This window comes from Poecilia reticulata, linkage group LG11, assembly GCF_000633615.1.
Source record: "Poecilia reticulata strain Guanapo linkage group LG11, Guppy_female_1.0+MT, whole genome shotgun sequence".
Taxonomy (NCBI): Eukaryota; Metazoa; Chordata; class Actinopteri; order Cyprinodontiformes; family Poeciliidae; genus Poecilia; species Poecilia reticulata.
In genome coordinates, this window is record NC_024341.1 from 21,686,084 (window position 1) to 21,703,160 (window position 17,077).

Genomic DNA, 17,077 nt, shown 5'->3' on the forward strand with positions numbered 1-17,077 from the left:
CAGGCAGTTGTGACCTCCAGGTCAGTTCATACACACACTAAAGAAGAGAACACTTTAAACTGACTAACATTAGACTGAATATGAACTAAAGTAACAACAAAATGATAATACCAAAAAAATCTCTATCAGACAGAGTGTCTGCATGAAGTGCCAGGAGTTTAAGTGTCATAATTATTGTATCGTTGCCACAACGTTTATGTAATACTTCATATAAGATCCTCCCAATTACAGTTAATTAGCAGAACTTAGCTATTTCATTCAGTTGTGTTGAGCCAGAATCAAATCTAAAAGTTGCAAAACAACGACCCTTGAAGACTGGAGTTTGACACTTTAAATGAGTTAATAGTTATACATTTTATCAACAGTCTTCAACATGCACAGCAGAAAACTGAAAATGTGTTTTCCCACTTAGTTTACTTCTGTCCATTTTGTCTCTGTCATGCAGGAGATTGTCAGCTATAACTGCCGTGGACTTGTCGCCAACATGCCGCTCTTTGCCAACACCGACCCTCACTTTGTCACCGTGATCCTGACCAAGCTGCGCTTTGAAGTTTTCCAGCCGGGAGACTATGTAATACGAGAGGGAACGCTGGGTCGGAAAATGTATTTCATCCAGCATGGCACCGTCACGATTATCCCGCGTGGCAGTAAGGAGTTAGTGCTCAGTGATGGAGCCTACTTTGGAGGTAAATACAGCAGAGTATTAAAACTCTATTCGGCTACTTATCAGCTCTACGAGAGTCTTCATAATTCAGATTATTGCTGCCCTTCTTTTATAAAATCTCCCACAGAACCCTTGGTTGTAACTGCACTACATTTTCCAACTAATATTTACTATTTCTTCTGAATTTCTAATGGTAAATGTAATTTTTCATCATTGGCTTGATGTCATTTTGAAGAAAAAACAAAAAATTATGAAATATTTCACTCTGTAAATGCAATGAAGATAATGTGCAAGTTGCTTGATTATGATTAAACTGTAAATAAGTCTGGCAGTGTAGTTTTTCTTTTTACTTGTGCTGTGAAAAAACCCAAAATCTTACCATGAATCTTTCTAGAGGAAACAAGATTCACTTGAAATAAGACAAAACTAATTTATAAATAGCATTTCTGTAAGATATAGGAGCTTGTTTTAAGTCAATTATTTCTTAATGTAAGTAACAAGTACCAGTTCCACTGGCATATTATTTCACTTATTACAAGACATTTATCCAACACTATAAGTAAAATAATCAGCCTGTGAAACTAGTACATTTTTAAGTCAATATTAAGCAATTCTGAACTTAAAACTAGCTCCAATATCTTGTTGAAAAGTTACTTCAAGTGCACTAAAATATTTGGACTAGAAACTAGACCAAAAATATTTAGAAAGATTTTGAGTTTTTCTTCTAACTTTATGACTAAATCGATTGTTTTTCTTGGCTCAGAGATCTGCCTACTAACTCAGGGCCGACGGACGGCCAGCGTGAGGGCCGACACCTACTGTCGCCTTTATTCGCTGAGCGTGGACGACTTCAACGAAGTCCTGGAGGAGCATCCTCTGATGAGGCGGGCGTTKGAGAGCGTGGCTGTGGAGCGACTGGATCGAGTTTCACGCAGATCCAGTTATCAACCTCCAACGACTGAGTCTGAGTGAAGGAAGAAGAGAAAGAGACTCCAGCCAGACATACAAAGACCTTTCTAACAGATCTCAAGAAAATAAAAAATACAGATGTTGTTAAATGCTGCATCACTTGATTGAAACTATTGCACAATCATTAATTACAAATTGTCACTTGAATATTAAAACTCACCATAATGTTTACTTGGATTGTATTGATGTTCACAAACTGAATAAACCTTTGTCAGCGCTTTTTACAGTTTCTTCTTCTGTATAACAGAGAGTTATAGATCCACATGTTGTTTTTTAACAAGTTATAGACTGTAAGCCATATAAATCAGGTGTTCAAGCAGAAAAGAATCCAAAAAAAGCCACTGGACCTCAATGACTGGATTTCTGTTTGCCCAGCACTGACATGGGAGCAGCAGATGGTGGTGCATCATGAAGCTTTCTGATTCAAATGATCCCTAAGATCTGTATGTTGTGTCACATGGAGGTTAATACCAATGGCCGATAAGCTCCAGTGATGTAATAACTAAACTGTGACCGCAGCTGCAGGTGGTGGTGAACTTTTACATCACCCTATTTTACTCATTTGTCATTGTCAGGATTTACAGTTACACTTGGTTTCAAAGAATAATGTCTTTTTAAATGACCAGACGTACAAAAAAAGAAATAAGTGAATAAAACTCTCAGTATGTTGTTACTTTACCAGATTGAATCAGTTAAATTCAGCTAAGATTCTCGTCAAGCACTTTTCACCAGGAAGAGAGGCAAATGCAGGCGGAGAAATGATAAAACTGAGATTGTTTGGGTTTTTTCATCAACTGCCTCTTCTTTACATGCTTAAGATCCTGCTAATAAGGTTTGTTTCTAAAGTGTTTCGGTCAAAACAGGTTTTAATAGAGTGGTGGTAATATTTTAAATTGTATAAAAATATAATTTGAGGGTCAAAAGGCTTTGCATGTTTGTAGAGCTGTAATTAGACCTTCTCTGACTGGGTTTCTGCCAAAATGTTTATATTTTGCTTGCACTGATTATGCAGAGTAAATATAAATATTTCTGACCCTGAGAGATAATGAGTTTTCCAAAGCAGCTGTCATAGAACGTCAAAGAACATTACCTCATATTTGTACACATTGCATTGCTTTTTTAATTTCAAGAAGCATTTGTTTACATTTCCAAAACACTGTTTTGGAACATAGTGTTCCAAAACATAGTGTTTTGGAACACTATGCGTTTTGTGTTGCATTTGCACAAAACGCAACACAAAACCGTTGCGTTTTGTGCAAACGCAACGGTTTGCACAAAACCGTTGCGTTTTGTGCAAAGAGTGTAAGCACTGAAAGGAAATATTGCTGTACATCACAGACGGCTGATGATGCAGATGTTTTTCTGAACAGCAGCTAATAATTCAGTGCTACKTCAGAGATCTGATGTTGGTGCAATCTTAGATATTTGTTTTCCTGTAATTCTGGTCATTTTTATATTAAAATGTCTTCTGGGGGACTTTTTCCAGGGASTGACTTKGGTTATGTAWTAAATGGTAAACACAAGCTGTCCAAGAAATTATTAAAGTMARAGTAAAACACYATATAAAGAGAAAATCTGCTTGGTTTTTCAGTAACAAATCATTACGTTTTATTTCATTTRAAAATTATGTCATCARACAAACAAAACTATAAACTTATGAACAAATTCTGACATTTTAAAGACTAATATGAAAGTAACATAATTACAATTTTAAGAAYAAGAAAKWCWTTTAGATCAAATGTTTTATGGTTAAAATGTATAAAACCAATATTTACAGTCAGCGCTTGATCTCCAAATACAACAGGCAATGAAAATTAGTACAAGGTTTGTGTATAGATAAAAAGTCTCGTTTTAGCATAAACTCAATGTGTCATTTTGGTAAAAACATGTTTATTCYTCTGATAGAGATTTTTTGGTATTATCATTTTGTTGTTACTTTAGTTCATATTCAGTCTAATGTTAGTCAGTTTAAAGTGTTCTCTTCTTTAGTGTGTGTATGAACTGACCTGGAGGTCACAACTGCCTGTTCATCTTCATGTGAAACAGTTTGACCGAGATTTGAACCGGGCTCAGACCGTAGATCAGATATCACATCTGGAACTGGGTTGCAGTNGTTCGGCTGTTAACCGAAAGGTTGGTGGTTCGAGCCCACCCAGGGACGTGCGTCTTTAATCTAGAAAATCCAACGGATGTTCTGAGGTTGACTACCACTGATTGTTGGCCAACATCCAAAATTCTTGGCCGCCACTTTTGGAAAGACTTGCTTCAGTCAATATTCGAGGCATGAAAAATCCTTGATCGAAGGCAACTTTTGGATTACTCAATTTTTTGCCCTTTGACTTGTGGTAACAACGCTACAGAACGCTGTGGTGCTTGTCGAGAGACGTGGTGCTTGTGTGAGCAGCAATATTCTGCATTGCATCGTCTCTGTGGCGCAATCGGTTAACGCCTCCCCACACAGGAACGTGCATTTTTATTCTCCAAAAGGCATTGGATGATAAAGAATAAAAGGTCAGGTTTGACCTAAGAATAAAAAGCAGCCTCACAGCACAAGAGACCAAGTGTTTTGTACTCAATGGAGAAAAGGCAAGTTAACAGATTTTTGCAATGTGTAGTCTACAAGTGTTGACTTTAAGTTGATAAGTGTAACATCACTGGCATAACAGAGCTAATCTTTATACCGTTAAGATTTAAATAGTACAGACTGGATGAAAATTAATCAGAGCTGTGAATTTAAACATTATAGTTAGAACTGTAGGATCTAAATGGAAAAATATTGACATTTTTTTCTCTGTAAATAAAAAAAATACAGTCAATAGATTTGATGCCATTTATTAAAATGAGTCAGTTTTAATAGGCTTAAAGAGTATTAAAATATACCTATTGTTCTAAGTTATCCTTTGAGGATCAACAAATGATCTCTTTGTACAACCCCTGGCTAAAAGTATGGAATCACCAGTCTTGGATGAGCACTCATTGAGACATTTCATGCAGTAAAACAAACTCAGATCAAAAACATGACACAATAATAAGGTCATTCCAAAGTGCAACTTGTTGGCTTTCAGGAATACTCAAAGAAATGAAGAGAAAACATTATGGAAGTCAGCGAATGATACTTTTATTGACCAAACACAGGGAAATAAATATGGATATATGGATAAATATTCCGCCACTCTTTTTTTTTCCAAGACATATCTCAGTATCCAGCAGATCGGCCAACACAGCCTGTCCTGAACGTTTATCCATGGAGAGAGATATGAAGAAAACTTAACAGCTGTCATTAGTACTGAAGTGTGATTACAATGGCACAGTGCTCAAAAGGTTTTTAGATTTACAGAGTCAGTGACTCCGAAAATAATACAGTGTCTGGAAAGATATGGTCTCAAATACTGTAGGTCAGCGGGTAAAGAGGGGCATCAGTGATGTCTGGATGATGCAGTAGAAGAGAGTTGCTACATGGGTTAAACCAGAGGTGCTAGACTCACCTTTTTGCGTTCATTGCAACACCCACTGCTTTCATCTAGTTATTGTAGATTCAGTGAAAGCAGTGTCTGTGGTCAATTGTGTTTTTATGTACTGTTTCAACAATTGTATGTATACACATCAGTTTCTTAGGTTCATGAAAAGATTTACTTTAATGCAGTTCTTACACTGAATACACAGGCAGACTGTCTTTGGTGCCTAGTGAGGCTGTGATCCATTCAAGTGTCTGTTTGTGTTCTGGATGTCCCAGGTTTTGAATCGACTGCAGAGACAAATCCACGTGTTTCTGTTTGGGTAACAGAAACCCAAACATTCTGCCGTACCATTCATCACAATCTGAAACTGAAGAGAAATTAGATAAACTAGCATTTTTACTGTGCCACCCAGACTGCCTCTCCTCAGGTGACACTCACCTAGCTGGCACCTGACTGGTCAGTGGTTTAAGTTGTCCATCAGGATTTCATCCTGATGGGTATTGATGCAGTAACCTATCTACAATCGTTCCTGGTCGTTTAATAATCAGTGAAAGTCGGAACATTTTGGATCCTGTTTTTTAGACTTGCTGAACTGTTTCCTCAGAGTGAAGTTCCACCTGGATGAGTAGAGTCAGAATCGTCAATCGTGACCCTGCAAGGCAGAAAAACCTAATAGAGATGAGACATATTTTATTTTCCTGTTCACACAGTATTTAAATATTGTGACATATAAGTTGATATAAATGATGGCCTTACTGCTTTCCTTCAAAACACACAGAAAAAAGTTGGAGTTTTAGGTTTTTTACTGCTCTGTTGAACAAAGTAAAAAGAATAATTATTTCTTTTGTCTCTTTTTTTTTCTCTTCAAAATAATGCTCAATCCAAATTCATTCTCACTGTGAATGGTAAGCGGATACTAACCGAACACCCCACCTCCTGACAGTGAAATCATTGCTAGTGGAGCACAGTTCAGTCACTAACACTGTCCATTCAGGGTCTCACTGTGTTCACAATGGGAACCTTCAGCTTGATGCTCGCTTTACTCTGCAACCTCAGTAAGTACACCTACGTGTCTTTTCTCAGTACACACGCCAGCTCACTGCATTGTAATCCACCATTTCACATTCATAGTTTTGAACTTAACAAAAAGCATACTGGTTTTTCTTTTTATTATTTGTTTGTTTCAGGTTGGGTCGCTGTGTCAGTCTGCCTGTTTCAAACCGTGACGGTTCAAACCCATGAAGAAGTCACTCTGCGATGCGTCAACCTTAGCTGGATTGCCGGTCACATTTTCTGGTTCAAGCTGGCCGATGGAGCCAACGTGAGCCGGATCTCGTCTATGTCCACCTCAGAAGCTGTTCCCTCATTTTTTGATGAATTTCATCAGGGCAGATTTACCATGAGATCCAACGTCACAAACATATTTCTGGACATCAAGCAGGTGGAGGTGAACGACTCTGGATTGTATTTCTGTGGGTTTTATGCTGAGGATTTCCCTGGAGTCTTCAGTGCAACATATTTACATGTCGAAGGTAAGATTGTGATCCTGCATATTTCAAGTGACTAAATAAATACTGGATACTGATTAATTTCCAATTATGATGGGATTATTTTTTCCTAGTCAGTCTTTTACATCAGATTGAAGAACCAGACAACCTGATGAACTGGATCCTGGGTGGCGTAGTCATTTTTCTTGCAATGGTTATCATCAGTTTGGTTGTCAAAATCAGGACTTTGTATCCAGGTATAAATATTTTAATTCCCACTGAAAAGTGAGATGTTTATTCGTGTAAAAATGTCCTGATTAAACCAACAGTATTAAGGGTTGTGGTTGTTTTCAGCTCCAACACACAGAAATAATACAGAACGCTGTGAGGTAATCAATTTGAAACAAATTACATGTTTCCTCAATTAAACCCGTTCTTTATGTTTCTAAGTTAGTGACTGTCAGTTATTTTATTTTGCAGAATTTGGACTCTTGCACCCAGAACTACTCAGCACTGAGGTTCCCTCCAAAAGTAAAAAGCAACAGAAGACCAGCAGCAGAACGAGTGGTGGAGTCACGTGGAGTTCTCTATGCTGCTACAAGATAGACTCACCAAGAGAAACAGCAACTGATAGTAAAGAAAAATGTTTTGTGAAGTTCATTTTCTTGTTGTTTTTTTAATTACAGAAGGTTTCTGTTTATTGACTTTTCAAACTTGTAAGAAACATGTAAGGAAGACCAAATAAAGCTTTTTGAATCTATGTTTAGATGTGAGGTAGAATAACACTGGTACATGCTGGCAAAAGGTCCTTCAATCACGTTGCTGCTTGTTTCCACTGTGGTGACGGCAGATGAGAAAAACAAAATACCACAGAGACTGCTTCAAGCTCTCTGCATCAGAGCAGCACTGCTTTCAATTTATAAAGAACGTAATCTGTAAATATTTAAGTATCGGGGTATTTTTTTTATTTTTTTATGGCAGCCATTCTAATTAATCCATGTTTTACAAACCTGATCTTATGACCCAGTGGTCAATGTGTCAGAAAGGTTGAGCTGTTTAGCATTGGCTGCTAATGAGTCATTTTAACTGATTTGACAGTCTGCAGGGATGATCATAGTCATTGAAGGTTCAGGATCTTTTGGGTGACGTTCTGTTAAAACATGGAGGCAGTTCATGTCTTTGCTTCAGTTGATAACTACATTTAATACTAATTTATATTAGCTTGTTTCAGAGCTTAGAGCAAGCACAAAAGGGCAAAGGTCAAATGAAACTTCTACTATTGTAAAATAGCTGCAGTCCCTATTGGTACTTTAACGTTCTTTTGGTTTTCAATTATAGCTGAGCATAAACACAGATAAAGTCAACATGAACCGATCTTAATCACATCAGAAAAACAAAACTGATATTTCTGCTCCAACATGGAGCACCATGTTGTGTGGTATGATAATGTAAGCGAAAACCCATAACGCCGTGGTTAGGTTTGTAGTTGGAAGCTCAGACACAGAAAGGTAAAGTGAAGATTTTTTTTAAATAACTGAAAAGCAGAGGCTTACAATACTTTGATGAAGGGAACAGGACATGGAATAGGCGAGAGTGAAACACAAAGGGTAACGGAGAAAGTTCTAGAAGGATGCAGTGAATAATGACAAACCAGAGGGATGTTTCACAAAAACAGAATTCAGAAATCCAGGAAAAAGAGATAAAGTCAGGTTTGACGTGTGTAACAAGTTCATCCTGGCTTTATCCATTTCACAAAGGTCAAACCAGACTCAGGAGGTGTGACTATGTCGAGTCAGGGTTAAGTAATTTGGGTAGATGCGGGTCCACCGCTTTCCTCAACAGACCGTGAGCTTGATTACAGATTCACTGATGCTGGAATGGATAGCTGAGTGTGACATACATCACACCAAATGAGCAACAACTTTTGATGGAGGATTATGAGGAACTGAAACACATCATACTTAAACTGCAATAGCAAACAATAGACTGAACTTGTAATTACCCTAAAATATACATTTCCTTGCCACTGCTCTTATATCACACTATTATTTTTGTTACAAATCTTATCAATATTTAAGCAGAAAAAAACATATGACTGGACCAAAGAGAACCTGGCGACAGATTAAGATTAAATATAGGAATATTTTGCAGACTGGTAAATATCTATCTAACAATGTTGATTATAATGTAGAAATGACAGCAGCCATTGGTATCATCCATCATGACTTCCTAATCTCAAGCCTTCAGCAGTGGGTGGGTATCAAGGCTCTTTACCGGTTTCGGTCGTACATCACTGACAGATGTTTTCATGCTAGTTTCTGTGGTCTGAGCTCAAACTATGCTGTGCTGCCCTGGGGTGAACCACAAGGCTCTATTCTTGGACATCTGCCTTTAAAAAAAAAAGAAAAATCTGCTTTCATCTTTTTGCAAATGATTGCCATCTCTATTTCTAATTGAAAAGAAGAACACACTACATTAAGCCCCTCTTTAACTTTCTGGCTGACATCAGAAAGTGCTTGGCACAAAATGTTCTGAGTTTTAATGTGAATTATGAACCTCCCACCTTTGGCACCACTTGAAATAACTAGGAGTAAAAAATGGACCATCTTTTGGAAATGAACAGTCATGATGTTCACAGACATCATGAACATCATGACGTCACAACTTTGTTGTGAAGTCTCGTTTTTACCACTTGAGGAAATCAGTAAAGACTGAATCTGTTTATATCCAGCATCAGTGTTGAAACAGTAGTCCGTACTTTCATTATGTCTCAGTTCGATTGATATGGTTTGATATTTGGTGTTGCCCAACCTGCTGTTGCTCCCTTACATAACTTGACAGAAATGTCTTGGATATCTTTTTGCAAACTTTTCACAAACCCTCCTCAGAAACTTGACCCATTCATAGCGACACATTTACTGTCATACTTGATATCAGGCTTCTGTGATGGCCAAACACTGACTCTGTTGTCCTTAAATTAATATCCCCCCCCACCTCCTCAAAAAAAAATTATGTGTTCACTGTAAACACGTATTTGGGCTGGAGTTCATGTTATGGACTTTTTTTCCATTAATCTCATTGAATTTGTTTGCTTTAACAAATTACTTTAACAACTTACTTTTTTGTCTTGAATTAACTTAAAAGCTATACATTTTTAACTTAAAGGAGCTTTTCACTTTGACTTTACTTGAAACAATTGAGTTCAATGCCAGTTTTGTATCCTGACTGACGTCATGCACCCTTCACCAGGAACAGATCCTAAACCAATCAGCATGGAGTGGTGGTTCAGGGGTTGAGCACAACCCACATGTGGAGCCTTTAACCCTCGACCCAGTTGTTGTTGGTTCAATTCCCAGCCTGAAGACTTTTATCACATGTTTTCCTCCTCTTTTGTTACCCAATTTCTAAATACTATCAAATAAACGCTGCCTGAGCCATAAAACCCTTTTAAAAGAGAGATTCCTTATTAGTTTACTTCTTTATTTCAAGTAAACTAAATGATTTGAGTAAGACTGACTTAAGTTAATCGAATGACTTGTTATCAATTGAAGCTTCAGCTGTAACTTGATCGAAGGTGTTGGTGTTAGTTGTATAAGGTCACATTTGTCTCTCTATTGTGTTCATGGAACACTTGTTTACCATGTATAAGGTGGAGCATAAAAATGGGAAAATGTTTGTCTGTTATGACTTGTTGTAAATGTAAAAATGTATATTCTGCTCAGCTAAAAGTTTTTTTAAATGAGTTTTTAAGGATTTGTATAAAGTGTGGCGATCCTGCGCTACAGTCAGGTGTTGAAGATGGATGGAGGGAAAAAAGGATACAACTAATAATCTACTAATCAAATCCCATCCGTTTGCTGATCCCTTAAATAGTAAAACTCCAGTTTGGTAAAACATTTTAGAATTGTGGGTCGTGTTAATTCGGTCCATTTCTAGATATGTTGTTCATACTTTTGTCTCATGAGAAGAGAAAGGTTAAATATCTATAGGAAAAACTCTGAACCTGTTCTCAGCTTTAATAGGCTGACAAAAATCTAACAGCTCTCCACCTCTTTATAGTGAGATCACTATAAACTGGAGCACAGTTCATTTCCTAGCATCGCTCTGGTCGGGTCTGTGTTCACCATGACGAACTACAACATGACACTGGCTTTATTCTTGGCCTTCAGTAAGTACATCGATAACAAATATCCTCACAACAGTTTTTTGCTTTAGATAGGTGTTTTATATATTATCATTAATAATTTGTTTTTTCAACTTGAACTTCGTGAATGTTTCAGGTTGGATCTCAGCGTCAGTCTGTCAGTTCGACACCGTGGTGGTTCAGCCTGGTGAAGAAGTCACACTGCAGTGCTCCAATTTTAGCAGCGTTTTCTCCCGTGTGTGGTGGTTCAAACTCACTAAAGGGCCTAACGTCAGCTGCATCTCATCCATGAAGAGTTTTGGAACTAATGTTTCATGGTATGATGGATTCCAACAAGAAAAATTTACAATGACATCAAACTTCTCAAACGTCTTTCTGAACATCAAAAAGCTGGATGTGAAGGACTCTGGGATATATTTCTGTGGATACAAAATCAAAGGAGTCCCTGGAGTCTTTACTGCAACAGATTTACAGGTTAAAGGTAAGGTTATGATAATTCAAATCGCAATGGTTGTCATACAAAATACAGATTTCAATGACATTTTTCTGTACCTTAAATGTTTTGAAATTCACTTAGACCAGTTTCATGGACTAGACTGTTTGCTGAACTGGATCCTGGGTGGTGTGATCATTTTTCTTGCAATGGTCATCATGGGATTGGTTGTCAAAGTCTGGAACTTATTTTCAGGTACCCGAAATATTTTAATTCACATTGAAAACTGAGAAGATTATAAACATGAGTTGAGGTCATATAAACAGCTGTGGGTGTTTTCAGCTCAAACTGATGCAAAGAATGATGAACGTCATGAGGTACCTTATCTAAAACAAATCAAAGCATTTCCTCCTTAAACACATAAAGGATTTTAAATAATTAACAATAAGTCCTTTTATCTGCAGAACTCAGACTCTTCCAACCTGGACTACGCAGAAGTGAGTTTCCTTCCCAAAGCAAAAGGCAGTGGAAGACGTACAGCGGAAGGAGATTTGGAGCCAAATGTGTTGTATGCGGCTACAAGATGATGATAAGCTCAAATAATAGTAATACTATTAATGATGTTTTAATGTACATTTTTTTACGAGGTTAAAATAAACAGGCAGTAAATTTGATTTCTTTTACTTACATGTTTGATGGAAAATGGAAAATGTCATGTGGACTGCTTGAAATTTCTTAAGTCTATGTTTAAATGTTAGAGTGATGCTAATACTCTATCCTGGCCAAAGATTTTCTTTTTTTTTTTTTTTTTGTTATTGGTATTAAGTTCGTACAAATCAAAACTGATATCAATTTATCTGAACTTGTTTTTGGTGGCTCTTGCTAATAAATTACGTTTGTGAAGCCAGTCGAGTTTAGTGTTTGACAAGAAGGGGAACTTTTTGCATTGGTGCTAAAAGGTCAAGTTGAAATTATTTAAATAAACAACAATGTAAAAACTGTCTAAATACAGGTAGAAGGTGTTCTCTGAACGTCACTGGACTGGATTTTTTTCTTTAAAGCCTAAAGTGGGTTTCTGTTGAACATGAGCTAAAAGTTACGTTTTCAGAGAGAGCAAGACCGTGACGGTCGTGTTCCGAGAAAATAAAAAATTGAACATGGTTGTTGTTTTTGGAAACTAAAGACTAGATAATTTTGCTTCTCAAGTAAATGCCTTCCCTTAGAAACACTTTCCTCATTATTTAGCATGAACGCTGATAACGTCGTAATTGACAGACTGTGACCCGTTTTGCACATTTACATTCATATTGCTTGTGATTTATTTTTCAAATTTCTGTTTTAAGTTGCAAACCAACTAAAAACATGTTTTTGTAACATTATGCATGTATAGTTTTATCATATAATGTCGTTATACCGAGAGCTACCAGTTAGTTTTGATTATGTAAAAGCTCAACTTCAACTAATAGTTAAAAATTTTGCTCCAGGTATACAATCTCTTTAAGTGTATTAGTTGCAGGCGATATATTGGAACTATGTCTGATTGTTACTCCTGTCAAAATAAATTCTGTTACTGTTAACACTTGTCTGATCTCTTGTTGTTCACATTAAATGAAACTAACAATCGTAGTCTCAGTTTCAAGTTCTTAGCTGACAAGTGGAATATGTTGTGGTCTTCTGCTCCTTTAACTTATCTGCTTTAGGTTTCGAAATGTATTCAGTTTAGAGTGTACTTCTCACACTTTTTCACAGTTGATGCCAAATATGTATATACACTGAATAAAAAGACACATGCACAGTTTTTCTCACTGTCTTAAGTTAATTCAGAAAAATTTGTTTGCTTTTGGTCAGTTAGAATTACCAAATGTATTTATATTTGCTAAGTGCCAGAAAAGTTAACAAGAAGATTTCTCAGAGATTTTATTTGTAACTTTCCTCAAATTCACAAGTGGACAAACATTTGGTCAGTATCAGGGATAGGTTTATTTTGAAATGTATGCCTTAGGTCAAACATTTTGGGTTTCCTTCCATAAATTTCTGAACAATGAGAAACGGAACAGAACTCCAGCTGACTTCCTTGAGAAGAGGAAGGAAGGAAGCCCAAAAGATCTTGCCCAAAACACAGTTATTTCTGATACTGACCAAATGTACGTCAACTTTTGAATTCGAGGAACAATAAAACCTCTAAAAACAATTTCTCGCTAAACTTCCTGGTATTTAGCAAATAGAAACGATTTTGTTAATTCTAACTAAGTTAAAACTAGAAAATGTTTATTTAACCTCAGACTGTGACAAAAATGTATCTTTTTATTTAGTACATGCAAATATCTGGTTTCAACTGTAGTTATTGCATTTCTATCATAGTAAAATTAGCTTACTCATATACATAAAGATGTGATTTATTTAATGTGATTTATTTAATATATATATAAATAAACACTTCCTGCATGATAGCACATATATTGCATCATATCAAAGCATTAACTGTGTTAAAGGCACCAGATACTTTGACAAGAAACAGCACAAAGAGCATCAAAAATACTGCAAACACTTTTGTCGTTGATTCTTAGTACAGCATCCACTGTTAGCTTTCATAAATTGTATTCAGGCAACTCTTGAAGGTCAGGTATGATTTTTGCCATTCTTACAAGTTTTATGACTTCTAAAGGGACACTTGAGCTGTTTCTTGGTGTGCTTCTGTGTGCTGTATGTCTGTAGTTGGTGTTTTAACTGCAGTAAAATAAGTTAGAGTGATTTCATGTAACTGAAACATCAGGAAGTTTTTATGTTCCTCATGAAATTTCAAACTATTTTCAAACGTATTTTGCTACAGAATTGCCTTTGCATTATCCATTGCTGTTTAATTAATCAAATTGGGGTTTTTTTCAATGTTTTCTAATATTCATTCCACCTGTTTCTTTAAATGTTTCTCATTATCAGTTTGACCAATCGGTACTTTTTAATCTGTTTTTAGGGATGCACTTGACATTTCTGAATACCTCTTTGCTTCTGGTTAAATTTTGTCGTCTCGTTTCAGGTTGTGCCGTTTGTCACTCTGTCGGTTTCACTCAGTGGCGGTTCAGGCTGGAGAAGACGTCACTCTGTCGTGCACCAACCTCAGCAGGCTTCCCTCTCACATCTCGTGGTCCAAACTGGCCGACGGCGGCGACGTCAGCTGCATCTCGTCCATGACCAGCTCCGAATCCAGAGCTGTGCTGTGTGATGGAGGTCAAAGTAACAAATACAACATGACGTCCAACAGGACAAACATCTTCCTGAAAGTCAAGGAAGTCAATGTTTGATGTCCTTGAAACATGAGTTTCAAGGAATGTACAATGCAACTTATTTATGAGTTGAAGGTAAGACTGAGCCAATTAAAATCAGTGTAATTAGCGATGCTGTATTTTTGGTTAATGGGTTTGTTTACAGTGTCAGTCCCTGACTTTTTAAGAACAAAATGGTTTTAGGGGACTTGTTCTGTAGTACAATCATGTAAAAAACATAAATCAACATAAAAAAACAAACAAAACACACAAAAAATCTCTGATCCACTGAAAATCTGCTGCTAGAAAAAGTGTTTATATTTAAACAACATGTAGGTCAGAGTTACTGCGGTTCAATTCAGGATTGAATCTTATTGTTCACAACTCAACTGGCAAACTGAATAGAAAATACATGTAAGATTTCAACTGTTTATGTCCATAACTGAATATAATCAATATTTAACAGTAATGAATACTGAACTGTCCTGTAGTTTAAGTACATTATGCTAAAGTGGATATAAACTGTTGAAGAAGCAAACTGACCCAAATCTTTTTTTTTTTTTTTTTTGCTTGTTTGTTTTAATAATCCATCCGTTCTGCATTAATGTTGTGTCCTCTCCTACAGGCGACTCAAACCATGTGTCAAACAATCTGCTGATTTTGATTCTGGGAAGTGTTGTTGTTTTTCTTCTACTGGTCATCTTTGGCTTAATTTTCAAAATCTCAACCTCTCACACCGGTAATCTGTCGCTGATCTATGTTGACTTGGGAATAAAAATGACAAATCCTCTAAATAGTAAACCAGATGAACTGTTTTCATTTTTTCAGGTCAAACTAGCAGACAAAGTCAACAACAAAAAGAGGTATTTACATCATTTCAGCTGTTTTCTGAATCACTTAGTAATAAAACCTGGTGAGTTTCTGTAAGTCATTTTATTGTTGTTGTTTTGTAGAACTTGAATTTGGAGGCTCTAAACTATTCAGCGCTGAATTTCAGATCTAAAGCAAAAGGCGACAGAGGGCCTGCAGAGAGAGAGAGATGGATCCAAATGTGATTTATTCTGCCACCAGATAAACTCTAAGTAGGAATGATGTGAGCTCAAGGTCAGAGTGGTGCTTTGTTATCACCATGTGTCATTTTATCTTCTATTTCTGAGTTTTTTTCTGTCTCTTCTAAAAAGCTGAAATAAAAGGTTTTTTATAAAGGCAAGCTTTGATCAATCCTCATCTTTAGAAACAAAAACCTGCTTTCTATTTTCCTTCCTCTCATTTAACTCTTTCTGTCTTTCATGCTAGTTTTTGTTATTTTCAGTGAAATCTTTGTTCTGTTCTTGTTGGAAGGTTCATCTTCTCTTGGTTTCTGCAGCTACTTCATGTTCTGTTTTTTTTTTAAAAGATTTGTCTCCAGTTTGCATCCATACAGTGGTTCTCACACATTCAGTTGGAATAATTTATTCGATTAAAGGCTGCCAACACGGCAGCCTTTAATCGATTAAATCGATTAAAGCAGCCTTTAATCGAATAAAGGCTGATGTATGAAACCATACGACAACAGGTTTCATACGACAACCAAAACTTGATGTTTGTGTTTAAGGCCAACAGAAAATAATGTCAAAAAAGTTAATAGGGAAAAAAAATAATCAGAAGTTTAAATTTATAAGGAGCCCTTCTGAACTCCAATAGTTCAAAAGAAATCATTATTCTGTAAAAGAAAAAAAGAAAATGTCCCAGAATATGTAAATAAGGTCCAGTTCATTCTCAGTATAAATCCAATAGTTTCATGAAGGCCTCTGAGGTCTGATGAGAACTGCAGTGAACAAAAGCTGCCATATTACTGGGATGTTAGTGTATTGAGGGAGTGTGAGAGTTTTTCCTCCAGCCGCTCTGCTAGAGGTGGTGATTGGACGAATCATGGCAACTATTACCTCGGCCTTCAATCAGATCCCTCGAATCATTTTCATCTTTGACTCAGTTCCCCACATAATTCTGTATCCTACAGCTCAGAGAACCTCAGTACTCATCCCAAACCCTAATAAACCTAATTCTAATTGGAAATCTACAAACGTTATCAGAGCTTTAGCTTTTTTTTCTTTTTTTTTTTAGAAAGAAGACCAGGCAAAACTTTTAGTCTCTGACTTTGCAAAGCTGCTATAGTCCCAGTTACTGCAGTGAGCCGTGGTGCAAGGCGTTAACTCAAGCTAGAGGGAAATGTAAAACATTTTTTAACCCTCAAGTCTTTCTCGCTTATTTAAAGACTTTTTTTTTGCTCAAATTTTAAATAAGCAAATTGAAAATTTTAAAAAGTGGTTATCTGTTAAACGTCACTTCATTTGAAGTACTCACATTTTATGATTGAGTCTGATTCACTTGGGTATCAAGAAGTTATATCACTTTTAGTTACACCGCATGGTGTAACATGTGGGGAAAAACAGACATTTCAGCAACATGTGAATCAGATGGTTACCTCAGTTTCTTTATCAGAATTAAAGAAAATGTATTAAAGATTTCTGTGTTGATATCTGTTACTGGTATTTGTGGTTTTGATGAAGAAAAAACCGATTTATAGTTTTTGTGGAACATGTACTGAAGCCGTCCTCAGGGACTTTCAGCAGGCTAAACAAATCAAACAGCTCTCCACCTCCTCATCATGAGCTCGATACAA

The 17,077-nt window shown here is 36.5% G+C and overlaps 2 protein-coding genes across 2 annotated transcripts in view; both read left to right on the forward strand.

Moving 5' to 3' along the window:
* The window catches only part of LOC103472721 (potassium/sodium hyperpolarization-activated cyclic nucleotide-gated channel 2-like), an 11,532-nt gene extending 9,678 nt beyond the window's left edge, over positions 1 to 1,854 (forward strand). The window contains exons 6-7 of the mRNA XM_008422538.2: positions 446 to 686; positions 1,428 to 1,854. Coding sequence (XP_008420760.1) covers positions 446 to 686; positions 1,428 to 1,636 — 450 coding nt within the window. The 3' untranslated portion in view covers positions 1,637 to 1,854. The remainder of the gene's footprint in view (positions 1 to 445; positions 687 to 1,427) is intronic.
* A 4,242-nt stretch (positions 1,855 to 6,096) lies between these two features.
* LOC103472763 (uncharacterized) lies at positions 6,097 to 7,184 on the forward strand. The gene is made up of 5 exons (XM_008422595.1): positions 6,097 to 6,146; positions 6,279 to 6,623; positions 6,713 to 6,835; positions 6,933 to 6,967; positions 7,059 to 7,184. The coding sequence occupies exons 1-5, from the start codon at positions 6,104 to 6,106 to the stop codon at positions 7,182 to 7,184; spliced, it is 672 nt and encodes a 223-aa protein (XP_008420817.1). The 5' UTR covers positions 6,097 to 6,103.
* Positions 7,185 to 17,077: the final 9,893 nt, after the last annotated feature.

Excerpts from the sequence above, each read along its gene's own strand:
- LOC103472763 (XM_008422595.1), top strand. The coding sequence starts at position 6,104 with ATGGGAACCTTCAGCTTGATGCTCGCTTTACTCTGCAACCTCA. Across the intron at positions 6,147-6,278 it reads CGCTTTACTCTGCAACCTCA|GTTGGGTCGCTGTGTCAGTC; the intron begins GTAAGTACACCT and ends TGTTTGTTTCAG. Across the intron at positions 6,968-7,058 it reads ATAATACAGAACGCTGTGAG|AATTTGGACTCTTGCACCCA; the intron begins GTAATCAATTTG and ends TTTATTTTGCAG.